This window comes from Sphaerodactylus townsendi, linkage group LG08 (assembly GCF_021028975.2).
Source record: "Sphaerodactylus townsendi isolate TG3544 linkage group LG08, MPM_Stown_v2.3, whole genome shotgun sequence".
Taxonomy (NCBI): domain Eukaryota; kingdom Metazoa; phylum Chordata; class Lepidosauria; order Squamata; family Sphaerodactylidae; genus Sphaerodactylus; species Sphaerodactylus townsendi.
The window spans coordinates 26077491-26095863 of NC_059432.1; the positions used below are offsets into that span (position 1 = coordinate 26077491).

General features: G+C 42.6%; 1 protein-coding gene across 1 annotated transcript in view; it reads right to left on the reverse strand.

The window, feature by feature from the left end:
- The window catches only part of CDH23 (cadherin related 23), a 612421-nt gene that overhangs the window by 137620 nt on the left and 456428 nt on the right, over positions 1-18373 (reverse strand). Inside the window, exons 25-28 of the mRNA XM_048505079.1 lie at positions 17877-18029; positions 14879-14992; positions 13664-13812; positions 469-529 (exon numbers count right to left, since the gene is read on the reverse strand). Coding sequence (XP_048361036.1) covers positions 469-529; positions 13664-13812; positions 14879-14992; positions 17877-18029 — 477 coding nt within the window. The remainder of the gene's footprint in view (positions 1-468; positions 530-13663; positions 13813-14878; positions 14993-17876; positions 18030-18373) is intronic.

The following is an 18373-nucleotide window of genomic DNA, read 5'->3' on the forward strand; positions in this document are numbered from 1 at the left end:
ATTCTCTCCAGCTTCCAGCTGGAGTCAAAGTTCTATCTCCATGTTGCTATACCAAAAGCATAATTGCAATTGTGCTTAATGTTTCACTCTTCCTATCTTAGTGGATTTACTTGGAAGTGAATCTCACTGTCAGTGTGATGTGGATCTCCATCTCAAAATATCTGATATTAAGATATACTGATATAATTTAAGCTATTTTCTGCAATACAGTTCATCGTTAAGTTATAAAAATGAATTGTTAATGGAACCTTATTGTAAATTCATTATAGTGAAAGTCACATATGTCAGAAGTGGAATTAACTAAGTTTTAAGGGGGAAAGAAAAGAAGCAGTGGCTACTGGGTTGATGCAGTACAAGCAAATTGAACCTGGCCTTCTTGTTTTACCCGTGTCCTATTGTAAGTTACAAAAATCCCTGTTTCCCAGAACATATGATATCCTTACTTTTTTGAAAAACGTCTGGACTTACCTTTGACAATCCTGTACCACACTCGGCCATTCACACCTTCATCTGCATCTGCGGCTCTCACCTTTGAAAACAGCAAGAAGTAGCAAGTAAACATTTGTGATTTCAAAATGTTCAACCAATTCGTTATGATAATCATGCAGAAATCCTGATGTAAATAGGAGGGGTAGCACTTCCAGTTTGCTTCATGCTCAAAGAAGATGACTTGGCCTGGTTAAACTGAGCAGGAAAAAAGATCACCTACTGGGAATGAAAAAATTCCCTCGAATGGATTGGCTAAAAGTACTTCTGAAAAGTCCAGTCACACAGCTCCTACCTCTCACACATGTTCTGGGAGGGTGTTCCATACTACAAGAAAGGACAGAGAGAAACCATTGGTGCAATGGACCAAGCTACCACCCAGGTTCCTACCGTCCTGAACTCTCCACGTTGCAGGTTAATCATTTTGTAAGGCTTTCGGAATTCTAAGTCACCTTGAGTATTTATTTTTATACTAGCAGTAAAGCCCATTGTACAAATACAACAGGCTCTAGTTGGTGGGTTAATGGCACCCATCTGTGGGGCCAACTCCTCCCGCCTCCCCCTGATTGGCTCAGCAACCCCAGCTCCCTCATCATCATCATCCTCTTCCCAGACACCTGCATCAGCATGCAAGGGTTAATTGAGCCAACCAAGGGGCCCAACCCCTTCTGCCTTTCCTTCCCCCATCTGTGCATCCTTCTGCTTGCAAGCCCTCCCACCACCATGTTGTTGCCTGAACCATCTGCACATCCTTTCCCCATCAGCCCTGGCCAGTGTATGCAGCTGGGAGTGCTGCTGCCATTGTCACCAGGAGTTCCACCACTGTGCACCTTCCACATGCTCTTACTGAATGACACAGGGCAGTGGGGAGCACAGGTACCGATAGGTGACAGGGAAGAGGTGTGTAGCATGGGAAGTGACTATCTATGGCAATGACATTATAGAGTAACATGAATTTAATCTGATATGAATGCTATGGTGGATTTACAATAGTGGCTATTTCCATCATGAAATGCCTTTTTTTGTGGGCACAAGGAAAGGATTATGCTTGATTTTTTAAAAGGTTCATGAGTCTTGCATTGATCTTGATCCTAAGGCACGTTGGCTGCAAAAATGTCATTTAGTTTGGAAAAGCAAGTTTTGTCTGAATCCAAATTTAGTTTTCAGATGGTCACTGAGAAGACTATTTGATCATGATTATTTATCTATTTCTATTCATTATCTATTTTGAACACAGTGAGAACTGTGTAGTTCGCTGCTTTTTTGTGTGCTTACCCCATATTTTTGTGCTATACTGTACAATTCTGTAATGGATTTGTAGGGTGAAGAAAAAGGGAAGCATTGATAGGTAGCAGGTAGCAGCAGTCTCTTCATTGACAGACAGCTACCCTGTGAGTTTTACAGTGAAGGATGACAAATAGTAATCCTTCATATAAATAAACACCAGAACAGTTCCTAGTGCTCTAGAGAAGTAGCAAGTGAGCAGGCAGTTACTTCCCTTTTTGACAGATAATGCTTCTTATAATATTCAAAGGGGAACATATGCAGGCTGCAAATGTGCATTTCCTCTGTGCAACTTCCCCTCTGAACAAAAGTCAACTGAATACAGAAGTGACGGTACATTTAGCTCACAGAAGGTACTCTCAGTAATGTTCATTGGTTCTATCTATAGTAAGGTGACCAGATGATCACCTTTGTGATCCGGGGCCGGTAGGGGAGGCGGCCGCGCACATGCAGCCGCAGGAGCGCACTGCCTTCTGGGGCTTGCCGTTTCCCGCCCTGTCACAGGGTGGCAAACGGCAAACCCCAGAAGGCCGTGCTCCTGCGGCCGCACGCACGGGAGGCTGCCGCACTGCCTTGCGTCCCAGAAGGCAGTGTGGCAGCCTCCCAAAAATTGGGACAATTTGAAGAACCCGCGGGACGTGGGACAAATTGTTTAAAGGCGGGACTGTCCCGCCAAAAGCGGGACATCTGGTCAGCCTAATCTATAGGATAGAGTATACATAAATCATACAACAGTTCTCTCTCTCTTCTGCTTCAGCATTCAGTACAGCTGTATCAAAACATGTGAGGAATCACTTTGAATTCAGAAGACTTTTGAGAAGCCTGTCACATAGCAACTATGGTGTAAAAATGCAGTGGTGCACAAATAAACAACAAACCAGAAGCATGGTGATCCAAAATTCAACAAAGCTTAAGAGCTACTGGTTTTCAGAAAGTTTTTTCACCTGCCTGATACTCCTGTAAAATTGCTATTGGTAACCACTAGTCATTGCCAAAAACTGGTTCAGCATGTGTGAGGACCCTTGCCTTTTCTTCAAACAAAGCCTATGTTGGTGAGATAGGCCATAATCTATTATGCACGCTAAGACTAAAGAGAAACATAGCACGCTGGTACCACCTGGTGTTCCGACTGATTATTGCAAGTGTCTTCTTCCCCTAAGCACAGTAATCGAGATTGGAGTTTATCTTAGCCCTGAGGAAACTTACACTTGCTGTAGGTGGACTTGGATACAAAGTAGGAATGGCTGGATTTCTCATGATCAGTCTCATGTACAGTACAATACTGCTTTATTTTGAAGGATTTAAACCAATGATGCACCATCAAATTCACATACTTAAATGTAAATCCCCCTACTAGGCAGGGGAATGTCCCTATCTATCCCATCTGGAAAAGAAAAAAGTTACCCTCACAACCCCCCCCCCCCCCGCAACCCTTCAGTCAAAGATGTACACTCCATGGGAAGAATCACTGCAATTGCATTCTTGTGGGAGGGGTGATTTCATATACTTATGAAGCTTTTCAGAGACCATTTTGGGATGAAGTGGTTGGGGAAAGTGGTTGCTCCACTGACACCAATATCTTCCATCACCAGAAACCTTCTGCAAGATTCAAACCATATTTTCTTACAAATCAGTGATAGTAGCTCAGGAGCCACATGTGGCTCTTCGACATGCCACCTGTGGCTCTCCTGAGCACTGTTCCTCAGTCTAGCATCTACCACAACTTTCAGGAAAGGGACAGAGTCATTGCTTGGGGAGGTTTGTAGTTGGAAGGTTGTTTCCAGCTTGAAATAACTGCCATCAGAAGGACTTGGACATTTATTATTTGGATTTCGATATTGCCCTATCCCCAAGGGGCTCTGAGTAAGCTGTGAGCTTCTCTGATACAAGGCCTTGTGTCAGGGATGGAAGTAATGCCTTTTTATATTATTGTGAGTGTTTGGTGATATGGGCACGTGGTACTTATGTGGCTCTTTTAGTTGATAGTAATTGTGAATGTGGCTCTCTACAAGTCACAAAGTTAGTACCACTGTTCTATATTGGGTGTCCCCAACCTATTTGAGCCTGTAGAAACCTTTGGAATTCTGTCAATGGATGATGGATGGAACCTCAACATGGCTGCCACAAGAGACCATCACAAAATTTCAGGGAGTGAGATCATTCACAACTGTAGTGGTAACTTTTTAACATTTCAGGCAGAGCTCTGTTTAACAGGAAGCCTTTGGAAATGAACATATGGTTTAAAATATTTTCTAGTGAAGATCATTGTTCTTTGGTTCCCCCTGCTGACAATCTTTTAAAAATCTGCACAGCCAATCAAATCTACAATGGTCAGTCTGAAGCCTTGCTGGACAAAGCCCCTCCTCACTCTGCCCACTTTTGAGAAACATTTCATGGATACTGTTACCCTAAATAGGCAGAGTCCACTTTAGCTGTGGGACTTTGATGGAGATAGAGGTCATATCCCCACTGAGAAAATGAATCTAGATACAGCCAAGCTTCAAAAGAATCGGCACCTTTTCATTGCCATTTCGTGCTCCCCACGGCAGCAAACTATCCTGGTTTCAAGCAACGCAGCAGCAATGCAGGAATCCCCACTATAGCGCGATTGAACGCGCGATCCGCTCAGTGACTATCCTGATTGGCTGTTGCGTTGTGTTGGAGCGGGGCGGGGCGGGAATTATTTTTTTGTGGAGCCACATTGGCACGTGCATGTTTGGGTTGACTTGGAGCATAAATGGTAGAGCAGCTTGTTTAAGCAAAGCTCCGTTTCCACGCAGTTCTGACCTTTTGTGTCCATGCAACCACGTGGGCACAATGTTTAGTTCTGTTAAAGTCAACAAAATGGTCCCACATTGCTCCGTGTCCATGTCACCTCTGCAGGTGCATATGTAACAGTGGTGACAGGCACCTAATTCTTCCTTTGGCATAATTCACTGTGTTCTAGCTGCCTACATGGCATGCTCATTCAAGTTTTTAAAGCCACACTGCCACGAAGAGAAGCAGCACTACTCTCAACTGTAACCTGCCATGAGCTGCCACAGGGTACCCCCTGCTCCCACAAACAGCAACAGAGCTCTCACACAACATTTCTGGCCCAAGCTTGACTCAACATTGCAGGCCTCTCATATTCTGTAACCTCACCTCAAGAAAGAGCAAACAAGCAGCCACTGCCACGTGACACTCCTTTCCAGGAGTGTAAGTATGGGAATGACACCTGTGATCTTTGATTTTTGCTCTGTTTCCTCTCCCCAGACCTCTTTCCATTTTATTTCCATATGTTATCTGTGCAAAAGCCTCAGCTGGTTTTCTTTGGTTGTTTCCGCATAATCAAAATATCCTAGGCTGAGCAAGAAAAATATCCTTGTGCAGCTGAGATGTCCGCATGGTTCCCAGTCCTAAAGTGGATTTGCCCCAAGATATTTCCCTCCTCCCAGGTTATTCAAAAACTGCCTTTGCCTCCTTGTTCCTCCCTCTCTGCTTCATCTTCCCCTGCCATATCTGTGGTCTGTGTAAATGTGTGTGTGTGTGTCTAGCAGCAGGGGTGGGGGGATGATCCTGAAAGCAGGGGAGACAGATGGAAGAATAAACACAGGGGGACAGAAATTTATCAGCCAAGAGTGAGGTGTAGACAAAAGAAAGGCAGACAGGGCCCTTCTTCTGTCTTCCCCTCCCCCCAACTGCATATCCCAAACCAACTTCTGAGCAACTTGAAAGCTGGCATTCAGTGAACAGACTCCAGTGACCAGACTGTACCATTTAAACTTTCAGCAGGGGAAAGAATAGCTGTCGGAAGTAAACAAAAAAAAAGTTTCCATTCAGGTTTCCATCCCAGGAGCCCTTCAAAACCAAACCAAACCCCAGGATGCTCAGAAAGCCTGCATGTCTACATAGTTAATAGTGCTTCAGTGTTTTGCTGGTGTTAAGTTTCCATGGTCCTTTCGTTCCCGGCCCCCTCCACATACCCTGCTGCTGTTTTCACCCCTCCCCCAAGTTGTCAGGGGCTGAAAGACAACAGAAGGGACTGGGGGATGAAGAACTGAAAGGAAACCTCCCTATAAAGCCAAAGAGAGAGACACAGACACGGAGAGAGAGAAACCAAAGGAAAGAAAAACTGCAGCTAAGGAAAACTGTCTCAGAAAGATAACAAAGGCAACCAATATCCTCAGATCCGTCCGGCAGCTGAGGTGATGCAGCTTCCCCCAAGGACAGATTCCAAGAAAGAGGTCAGTGCGTGAAGTGGCAGCCACCCCTTTTGTCTGCTATACTTTCCCTATCTGACTTCAGAGGTCACTCGGAAGCCAGTAGCCTCTGCAGGTTGGCGACCCGAGGGGAGAAAGTACAACACTGCTTGGGATATTTTGGGATGGAGCAATGAGAGTATGAGCTGACTGGTCAGAATCATTTTAAAGGTCATTTTCACAAAGCTCAAGCACACATTCCTGGGTCGGAAAATGCATGTTTTAAGAAGAGGAAATGCATGGTTGTTTTCCCAAGCAAAGATGCTGGGCTTTCACGCCCATTTCTGGAAGTCTGCTGTACATATGGAGCAATCCTGAGATGTCATATGTCAGGAAATGGCCAGGTTCCCTTTTTTTTGTAGGTGCTTTTATAAATCAAAACATAAATATAATGGCTGCAGATACATAACTCTTGTGCACTATGCATGCTCAGTTGCAAACTTGACAAATGTTTTGTAAAACTGTATGAAGTGTCTCCACTGTTCACCTGTCGGTTTACATGCACCTGACTACCTCATAAAAAAATGACTACCAGGAGCTGTTTTCTCCTCTTAATGCTGTTTTCACCTCTTAATGCTGACATTTTAATTATCTCCAGTTTCTCTGTATCAGTAATTCATATGCCCTGAATTTTTTTGCCATGATAGTTTTAGCTGGATGGTAGCAATCCTGATCAGCTCTGTGTTTCATAATAGCATGTCTTGTCCCAATCTTTAGCTTACCTACCAAGTCAGAAAGCAAGAGCAATCAGAGTGTGCATGCAAATTCCTGTGATTTGAGTAAATGCCTTTAGCATGCTGAACTTAACCTTAATTCTTATATGTGTACTCAATAAGGCAGCTATTAAATGCCAGATTTTCTCCAGTGATAGCCTCCAATCGTCCAAAATTAGTCACACCTCTTCTGACATTTAAGAAAGTCCTCTTGATAATCCTAACATCAGCAGGAGTATTTGCAAACTATTAAAACTCCACTCTAAATACAAGTGCTGCAGTGAACTGGGTAAACTATTTTTTTTGGTTATTTTTTCCTGCTGCCCTGCCTCAGTTGGAACACCCAGTAATTATGCTGTAGGCCTAGTATTGGACTGAGTATGCAAACAGAAAGGCAATGCTTCTCACCAATGATTCTAAGTCAATAGTTCTCATTGCCTTCCTCTATGCTGACACTCTGATACTCCTTGAAGGTCTCTCATCCAAACACTGCCCAGGGGCAGGGCTGAGTGTTTGAATAACTGGCCCAAGGTTATCCAGCAAGCTTCTATGGTATGAGTGGAGATTAGAGCCTGGATTTCCCAGGTCCTAGTCTGACACCTTAACCACTACACCATGCTGACTGTAGTAGGCACTACACAGTTACAAAATCAAGTCATGGCTCTGCCTGCCATCTTAATCTAATGCATGGCCCTTCAGATTCTTCACTATAGTTCCCCATTACTATTTAGGGATTTGATACTGACAATAATCCACCTCCCTTCCCCTCAGAAAACTGTGAACAAAATTCAGTAGGTGTTGGGAGCTTTCAGTAAGTGATGGCATCATCAGGGAGCGAGAACTGAAGACTGGACTATAACACAGCATAAGAGAATAAAGCAGTGCCGTCTGGATTTAGACTAGCAGGTGAACAAAGTTCTGCCGGTGGTTCTTAGTAACAGTTTGGAACTGTTACACTGTGGAGAAAAATATTTCCAATTCTGTTTGGTCTTTTTATTGAGTTTAATAGACTTACATAAATGTCACACAGTTCTTTTCTGAAATCAGTCAGTTTTTTCCAGATCCCTCATCTCTATTCCTGTTGTGTCTTTTAGGAAAGATGAGTACAAACGACACTGCAAATGAGACCTCTCCAACCACCCACGTACTTGCATTTCTCAATGCTACTACTGAGCTGGTACCAGTAAGCTTTGTGCCAAACGTGGAGATGCCTGACTCATTGTCTATTATCATTGCCCTTATCTGCATCTTTCTCATTCTGGCCACCTGCCTTATCTTTTTCACTCTCTGCAAGCCTGCAGCTCTAGATCAATCTTGCCATGGGCCACACGAGTGTATGCCTTACCACCCTGAAAATAACAGTGAGCCACAGCTCAGGCTTTGGAAGCGTCTGGGTTCACTGAGACAGTCCGTAAGGAGTAGTGTCAAACGCAGCCGTCCTATTTCCCAAGCCAACGAAACTTGTTCAAGGAAAGTACCTGTCAGCCGGGACTGGAGTATCACGGAGTCTACAGCAATGTGACTCACTGAAAGTGTCTACAATTCTGCAGCAGAAATGCTCCCTCTTAACAGCTCTTCACAAGCACCTGATCTCAGATAGTGAACAACTGTTTTAATCACCAATTTGAGCAGCCAGGATGGAAATGCTGGATAGTAGAGTCATCTTTGTATTCCTGTCTATGAGAAAAAAGGGCAGAAGAATAATATTTGCTGTGCCTGCTTGATATGTTGAAACAACATTGTAATAGTGAAGAATCTCTTTTGAGAATATAAGCTCTTTCCACAGAGTAAGGCAGGACATTATTATACTGATGGGCATTTAGGGCACCCAAATCTTTACAGTTCCTTTTGAGCTTGTGATATATGTCCCTAAAACTCTTCAGTCAACGGGAACAGAAGATTTTGCCAAAAACATGAAAAAGACTATCAGCTTGCTTGTCTGATGAATGAAGATGACTAATATTCTCTAAGTTGTGGAACAATGATTTGTTAGCAATATTTAGTTTGATCATGTATCTTCAGCCAAAACTGGCTAGAAGATACTAAGGATCTTCCTGCACAATCATATTACTTGAGCTGCAAAGTTTTGCTCCGTGACACAGTTGTAAGTTTGACAACAGCATACTAATTTGTTTAACTTGGTGGTTGAAGTTGTGATTGCCACTTTTGATGGAGAAAAAGTTGTATATGTGATTCCACAGAAAAGTTAATATGGCAGGAGAGACACTGTCAGCCACCAAAGAATTAAATACAGATGTTCACAAAACTGTTCATGCACTGCTGCTGCTATTTGTGTGGGCATGTGTAAAACATGCAGAAGGCAGAAGAGGAGTGCATTGCCCTTAATAACACAGGCACAAACAAAATTTAAAATAGGTACAGGTTTGAGAGAAAAGACACACCCATTCAGGGCTGGATTAAGTTCAACTGATGCAATAAGGACAATCCAACCTTGGTGTCCTGGCCCCTCCATTTCCATAGGCATGTGCTTACCTATGTACCTGTACTAATACTAGTACATATGCATATACAAGAAAACTGGATACTCCTGTGGTTGCTACAATATCAGTGCATGGATTTATAGTCAGTAACTTTAGCTGCAAGAATTCACATTTTATTTTGTGGCCTGTGGCGATGGCATGGCAGCAGAGGGGCAGCAGGGGAGTTTGGTGGGGGCAGGCTGGGAAGTTCAGTGGGGGGCTAGGTGCAGGGGGAGAGGGGTTGGAGGGGCAAAATAACCCCCCTTGTGACCCAGGTGAATGACCCCTGGTGAATGATCCCCCCACTCCTCCATAGATATGTCACTGCTCTTGTTCCCCTGAAGTAGATCTAATTTTTTTAATGGTGGCCCCTTTTCACTTTCTGTGGTGCCTCTTTCCCCTTGGTGACCTAAGCATGCATTCATTATGCTTAATAGTTAATCCAGGGCTGCCCCTATTCCACCCAAACATCACACCAGCAATATCATATTCACCTGAATGCACAAAGTTGAGCTGAGAAGCAGCATCATGAAAGATAATATGAGGCCCACGTACAACAAATGAGAAATCAATATGTATTTATCATGCCAAACACTAATTGCATTAGAAAAGCCCTTCAAAAGAGAGGCAGATAGGGATGAATGAGCTGTCTTTGATTACTGAAAATAAAATCTCCCTTCAAATATTCCAGTAAGGATCAAATTATAAGAGACCTTTGTAGATCTGTTTGTTGAACACTGATTGTAACCCAATTGCATACAATGCAGGGTGTGGCAAGTCCAATTTTTACAGTAAAGAGTGTGAAAATGAGGTTCGGATCTTCCCAGTCCTCAAATTAGGCTTCCCCACTCCCCATTTCAGAATTCCTTTGAGCAAACTAGTTTTAAGTAAATTAGTCAGCGTGAATATCTGTGAGACAAAGCCATGGGGTGGGGGACTAGGGAGACAACATTATTGAACTCTCCATCTTGTGGAGCTAGGCAGCAGCACTAAGATGCACAGGCCAAGCCAATCAAAGGAAATTACTTTATATGAATAGTTTAGGTTATACTTGGACTGATGCCTGATATTTATACTTGGACTGATGCCTGATATTTAAGAAGTCCTTCACTGCAATTGTATAATGGTTGGTTCACATTAGCATACACACTCAATTGGCTCATTTCTAAGTAGGTGTGTGCGAAACTGATTTCACTGCAATTCCATCTTTTCTGTTTACAATACAATATCCATATACTCACTAGTTCCTGCTGAATAAAAATACATAAATCAGCATCACAGCCAAGAAAATACAACTGAAAGAGGTTTGTTTGCTCCTGAAAAAAAGCTCAGATATGGGACCACAAATGCAAAAATCATACTTGGCATTTATATATGGTCAGTTCAGAGGTAACATGAAACCATGGTAGTTAATGAAAAAAGGATTTGGTTCACAGACAATCAGTGAATCCCAGCCAGTATCGGCCAATTCTGGCTTCAACACTGTTGCTCTTTTTACTGTTTCCCTGCCAGAGACTTGGCTGCTATCCCAACCTGTTTCATAGCACCTAACTGCACTTAGCAAATGGAGCCAAGATTCAGCTTGCAAATGGAATCTGCTATTCCTAGTAATTTGTGGAAGGTAGGCCAGTATCCCCATATTTGAGGTCAGGGGACTTCCTCGTTCACAGTTCAAGTTCACAGTAATTCTTGTAACCACTGTTGATAAGGCACAATATTTAGCATATACAGTCGGCTAAAGTGGTTGAGTAATCTCCCATAAGCCTGATTTAGACACCTAAACAGAGTACTTAAAATGTCCTGAATTTTTTTTTGGCAGACAGCTACTTATCTGAATCAAAGGACAGTGTCATGTTCAGAACATCTATAGGACACTGCACCAGCCACTACAGGGGATTTATGACACAGCTGGCAAAAAACAAACTTTGACTAAAGAGAAAGCATAACTCCTCTCGTTTCAGTTGTAAAACTGATTTTAAATTAATGCAGACATCTCCATAGTACATTTCATCTGAGTGAGAATTAGTACCCTCCACCGAGGCCTTGTCTACTAGTATTCAGTTTTCTTTCTTGTCGCATTCTCACCACTGCAGACTCTTTTGTTAATGTCAAGAGATAATCAGAATGTTATACATAGACAAAAGCAAATCTTGAAAGCATTTACATCATTTCTATACAAAATCATATTTTGATGCACTGACATTTTAATTTTAACACTATCAAAAGGGCTTAATCAACATTATGAAACAGTTGCCTCTGCAACTTTCATCTGGGGTGGAAATAAAGAATTTTGAAATTATAAGGATTTCATCTGCAAGTTTTATGTAAGGAGCAGGAGCCTCTTCTGTGGTCATAGGAATCTCTTTTTACCCAGCCGCTGTAGTCTTTTCTGCCATATGGTGGGATGGGGGAAGGTGAGGCTCAGATTAAATCAGCCACACTAGACAGAGTTGTGGACTCTTCTCAAATCCTGGCAGGACATTGTGTAGGCCTAAACAGATTTCCCAAGCTCCCTGGAAATCAGATGGGATGTAAATGAAGCACCAGGTTCACTGGACTTCAGGGTTTTGTCAGGTGATTGTTGGGACAATACAAACACTTTTTTTAACTACTCTTGAAATACAGTGAACTAGGGCTGAGTATACTATACTATACCTTATAAGGTATAGTATAGTATAATACCTGAAGTATAGTAGCAGCTCAATCCCATCTGAATGGGACAGATGCATATGTGTATATATTTGTGCATGTATGTGCATGTGTCTTCCCTGCCCTGAGCACCAACTTTAACAAAGCAATATCAGCCCATTATGCATGCAGAGCTTACCCTGCAGCTCTGCAGTTCAAACTGGGGATTCTCCCACTGCATGTGATTTTCAGTTCAAACTGGGGATTCTCCCACTGCCATTTCCCAGCTGCCATTTCCCTTCCCTTTCCCACCACTTTTCTTGTTGCCCGCTGCTTTTCTCTGGTCTCTCTTAAAAAACAAACGAAAACCTTTTGGGTCATTCTTGTAGCTGAGAGTGGGAGGAACTGTTGTTGGGTGGACAGGGGAAGGTGGGAGGGGCAAGTAAAGCTGATGTAAGCTGAATACACAGCAAAGATCTTTCCTTTCTCAGCACACAAAAAGGAAACATCACACTAAGATGTTTTGGAAGCTGTTGGGATTCTCTGATCTGTGGCACAGAGAGTTCAGGGGGAGGAAAAGTGTGCACAACCAAGAATCTGACCCAAAGGGAATGTACACTTGCTGCAGGAAGACTATAAGTGCATAAATGGTCATAGAGTCCATTGTCCTTCTGAGAAACTCCTCATTACCAGCCATAAATCAAGCATCATAGATTTTCATGTCACTGAATACATTTGCCCAAATGTTTTCCCATCACTTTCTTCTTTTACAATTTACTCACATCTTAAGAATGTGGCTCTACAGAGGCATTTTTGTTTCAGTTCTGAATGCAATATCCCAGAGTTCTCACATGACTGACCATCAGCTTTCCAAAAATTGCCATGGGATTGTAACAGCGCCTTGTTAACTCGCTATACTCTGGTAGCCCAGAGAAGCTAATTCAAGAAAGAAAAAAGAAGTCTTCTCTGAGCTTTCTGAGAACACTCCTTAGTACTCACTACAAAAAAAAATCATTTGGTTCTGAAGAGAAACTGGAAAGGAGAAAAAAGGGACCAAGTGAATGCATGCATTCATTCAGCTAGCTCTCTCTCACTCATTCATTCCACTGAGGGCTAACCCGACAGAGGGAAACAAAAACAAAAAAGTCTCCAAATTCTTCTTTCCTGGTTTCACTTTTAGGGCTGCTTTGTCTGCACTCACAAACACGCAGACATTGTCAAGAAAGAACTGCTTCACTCACTGCCTGAAAGCTGGCTTACTTGTCAGATCACCACTTATGCTCTAAATGTGACTTTCCAGACACAGCTTTACTCACTAATCATCATATCCCATTGCTTATTGTTCGGGCCCATATTCCCCAATGTCTCTCAGAGGAACCCATTAGCACCCTCTATGCTACAGCTCAGTGAACCACATGTTGGAATATGGCTACCTCTCAGGCCCAAAGTGCCAGCTACTAAAGTGGTTTTTATTTAAAAACAAAACATTGACAAAGTGTTCTTGCTTCTTTCCAAGCTGCCCAGCTTCCTGTATTTGATGAAGTTTTGATTCTCAAAAGCTTACACCCTGAAAATCTTGTTGGTCTCTGAGGTGCTAGTGGACTCAACTCCAGCTTCCTGTTAGTAGCCTTTCCAACAAGAGGAATGGTGACCACCAAATGTGAGGAAACAAAACTTAAGGTAGTAGTACGAAGGATGACCTAATATAAAAATTCACAGCTCTCTACTATGTTTTTGGCTAACAGCCAGGATGAAGTAAGAGCATTCAAGCACCCTGCTATTTTCATCTTCCCCCTCAGAACCTTCTGAAAAGGAAAGCGTTGTTACATGCCTGTACAATGCTGCTGTAGTCAGGGATGTCCTCAGGGACAGTAGCCTCATAGCTGCTCTGAAGGAAGATGGGCCGATTGTCATTAACATCTAGCACAGTGACATGCACAGCGGCTGTTCCAGTCCTCCGTTTGCCTGTGGGACCATTATCTGGGAGAACAAAGACAAAAATAATCCCTGTAATGTCATAGCATAAACAAAAAAGTCAGAAGTACTGAAAGAAGTCTGATAATATGTAAAACATTCTGAAGCAAACAGGGTCCAAACACTCTTCCTCGGTCTTAACTCCCATAGTCCACTTACGCAATTATTCTCCAGCTGCCCAGCTTCTTTTCAAACAATAGGGGCTATCCATCCAGATTATACTGCCAACTTTATGTATCTTAGTTCACACTAAGACACACGAGAAACAACAGTCCTAGGCTTCTCCTGCTCTCTTTTTATTGGACCCCCACTTGGGGCCAAGGCCAGCTGATACATGTAAAACTCCAGGTTGATCTTGCAACTTAGTGCATCTTCCAGTTGTACAACCAATGGAAGTTATAATGAGCACAAATGAGCCACAGATTGAAGATGTCACAGTTTGAATAGGTTGATTATGTGCTGGTCAACCTAAATGTCTGGCATTTAGTATGCATTTTTGGTAAGATCCAAAGTAGGTTTCATTTACATTACAAAGGATTATCACTATTAGTTGTCGTGGGTTTTCCAGGCTGTGTGGCTGTGGTCTAGAAGTTTACACTCCTAACATTCCATGGAAAGAAACACCATTTACTAAGACATGTCTCTGAAGATGCCAGCCACAGATGCAGGTGAAATGTAAGAAGCAACACAGCCCAGAAAACCTACAACAGCCAGTTGATTTCAGCTGTGAAAGCCCTTGCTTATCACTATTCCTTTATCAGAGATATTCTTTATTTGCGTCACTCTGAGTTGTAATTGCTGGTGTTGAATGCAGGATATACTGGATTTTTTAAAAAAGAAATCTTCTTTGGGCTCAATAAAACCCATTTTTTTTAAAAAACATGAAGACTGAGCTATACTAATGGAACTAAATGAATAATTCAGAAATCAGAACAAAAACATTGCATCATTAATTTGTATGAATCCTTTGAAAATGCTTCCTTCTCTCCATTGCATCCCAAATGATGCAGAATGGAATGGGCATCAGTTGCTTAGATAACAGGAACAGAAGTATTCCACAAAATATTCTTACCAATGGCCTCTAGGATGAGAGTATAGGATGGTACAGTCTCTCTATCCAAACTGACGACTGTTTTAACTACCCCATCTCTAAAGCCAACACTGAACTTCCCATCCTGGTTTCCACCTACAGAAGGAAAACAAAACAAACAAATGATGAATTAAGGGTGCTGAATCTTAAACATGCTGGAAATAAGAATTATGGAACCAAGAAATTCAGAAACGGTCTTGAAACATGCCTTCACAGTCCATCTTCCTCTCCATCTTTTTGGGCACACATATACAGAAGTAGACACACCTAGAACTTGGCAGCATTATCCTGCACATACCAATCTATTTTATAGATTATAGTTTCATAGCTGTAACGAACAAAGTTTCCATAAATTTGTCATGTATTGTTGAAGAAAGAAAAAGATAATGGCCTGACAGCTAAACAGGTCTGAGTAGTTTCAATCTGGATTACATATCCTGGTCAATGACTGAATAAATAAACTGAAGCAAAGCACTTGGTATGCAGAAACATCTTCCACTACCCTACATGGAAGTGGTAAAGATGCAATGGCATATAGACCCTTGTGGACTGGCATTGTAAAATGATTTGCCTGCTCTTTAGAGGATAGTGATAAATCCCTCATTTGTAGCTGAAAAATTGTGTTTGTTCAAAAATGTGTATGATATGACAAGAAGTCTGTAAGGCTATTACTGTGGCTCTTAATTAGGAGAAATGGCAAGAATCTCATTTCAGCTTAAATTGATTGCTTTTGACAGCACTGCAGCTGTTTTGATTTGAAAGGTCTTCGGAATTTCAGTCTGGAACGTACTGTTTTTATCAAAATTATTGATTCTTGACTTTTCTTGTTACCTGGGGAATGAACAAGCCAGTAGCAAGAAAAGGTACAAAAAGATTTTGATTGTCATAGGAGACTCTAGGCAGCAGAGGGCGAGAACAGACAATTTTTTGGAGCCTTTGGAAATCATTTGTGGAATATCATTCTAATAGCACAATCCTGTGTACTCTAAGCTTAAATCACTAACTTTAATAGGTTTGGACTAGAGTAAATAGACTGTGCTATACATTTTGAGGATGATCCAAGTGGAGAAATGTCTACGTTATAGGGTAACCCCATTCCAAGTAAACATTTATTTAGAGTAGGCATCAGCCAAGTGGAGCTGTTTTTATAGAGCACCAATCTCAGTGGGGAAGGAAAGCATGATTACAATTGATATCAGTAACCAAGTTGTGACCCACCAAGATGAATGTAGCCTACCATTCTACATCACGTAAATCATCAGAGATTTTTTTTTTTACTATTCGCCTGAAACAGCAGAAAATGGTATTGAGGGTGGGTGGAAGGATTATTGTCAAGTCTATGGAAATCACAGTACAAAGGTTGTATTTACCTTGCTGGGTCACAAATTGTGTAGACTCCAAACCTCATACTTGAATTTTCCACTGTAATCAATGAGATAAAGCACCATCATACTAAGTGGCCCAGTCAATGGCATGGGGGGGCGGGGGAATAGCGCCTGAGGCAAAATGGTGCCCGGGCCCCACTTCTCCCACAGGATCTCCCCACCCCTCCCCCTCCCATACTTTAGTTCAATCGGCTGCAAAAAGCAGCCGGCTGAAAAAGCAGCCTGGCTGGGCTGCTGGCTGAACTAAGGTAAGTGGGGGGAAGTGAAGGTGGAAGGGAGTGGGGGGCATCCCCCCACAGGGGCCCTGCACCCAATCACCCCATTCCCCACTGACCTTAGTTCAGCCAGCTGCAAAGAGCAGCCAGCTGAAAAAGCACCGCCAGGCTGCTCTGGGCTGCAGGGCCTGGTTGGTGGGCCGTGGCTGGCCAGGGGCACCCAGCAGCAGCTTCTGCCAAGCATGGCGAGGTGGGGCGAGGAGAGATGGGGAGGGGTGTGGGGGTGATTTTACACCCCATGTGGCCTTAATGGCACACACCCGAGGTGTGGTCCCTCAGCTGCCCTGTGGCAGCTACAAGACTGGGCCCAGAGACAGAGAAGGCCCTGCTTAAGAGGATAAAATCTAGATGCCTCGGGAAATCATGGCCAACTACAGGTGGCTTATCCACTCTGTAGTGGGCATCATGTTAAATAAAAACGTGAAAGAAAATTCAGAGGCAATCCAACATAACTGCTATGACAGCAGATCTCTATAAAAGTATTTGGATGCTTACTGTCATAAGCCTTCTACATCTATTTCTGTATCAGAATACAGCCCACCTGGATACACATCACCAGACATTTCAAATGACCACAGCAACAACGCCTTCCTCAAAGTGTCATATTTACATGCAGTAGACATAAACCAGCTGATGACTCTTTGGAGTCTGATGAAGCATAGGTAATTCCAAGTTGCCAACAGCCCAAAACAGCTCTCCTATTATTTGCAAAGCATCATAGGAAAGCATATGCAAATCCCATGCAAATTAGCCTTAGAAATCTAACAGGAGGATGAAAGGCCCCTTTGGCTGTTTCATTTACATACATTTCTCCTTTGCTTATTTGTACCAATACCCTGCTCCACAGCACCATAACCCATAGGAAAATTCTGATGGAAGATGCTAAGCAAAAGATTGTTCTTTCATTCATAAAGCTAGAAGAGTGGAAGTGAGTAGGGTGGGGTTAGTGGAGCCAAGATCCCATCCCAATAATGTTGAAGGTAACGGGAGAGCAGCAGAAGTAGGTGGTCATTACCTTCACATGGAGGTAAGGAGAGGATGTGGAGATGGGCTGGGCTTTTAATCAACCAAGTTGGAACCCATTTCTATTCTTTGCTAACAGGATTTTAAAGCCTTTTTGTGTGTGCAGCCTATTCTGTTAGGAGAAGGTAGATTATAAAGCTGAAGGGAAAAAAAACACAGAAAAAAAACACAGCAAAAAAACCCCACAAAGGTAGATTATAAAGCTGAAGGGAAAAAAAACCACACCAATGTCTTGTGTTGCTTATGAACAAAATGAATGCCCTGTTAGCTAGAAAAAATTCCAGAAAGGTCAGATACCTGTGATGAAATAACTGAGCTCAGCATTGAGACCCACATCAGCATCGGTACAGTTCAGGCGAACCACTTTGGAATCACGTGGAATATTTTCTGGAAGTGATACATTGTAGACAGCTGGGAAGAAGGTAGGGTTCTCGTCATTCACATCCAAAACTACAAAAGAGAATTGGATCAAGGATTACTCTAGGCAGTGCCCCAGGCTCTGTATGGCATTCTTCAAAAAGACACTGTCAGCCATTAATACTAATAGTCATTGGTTGTCCTAGTTGTACTATGCATTATTGTTCTTAGAGTTCAACCAGAAGTCAAGTCTCTCTCACACTTTCTGACACCTGGGAAAGGTATTTGGAAAAAAAAGTAAATGATCTAGCTGCCAAAACATTCTGAGGTAATGTACTGTCAAAGGCTTTCATGGCCAAAATCAACTGCCATTGTGGGTTTTTTAATATGAATATGGTCTGGAGTAGTGTCTCTAATAAAACACCTTCCATCCATGT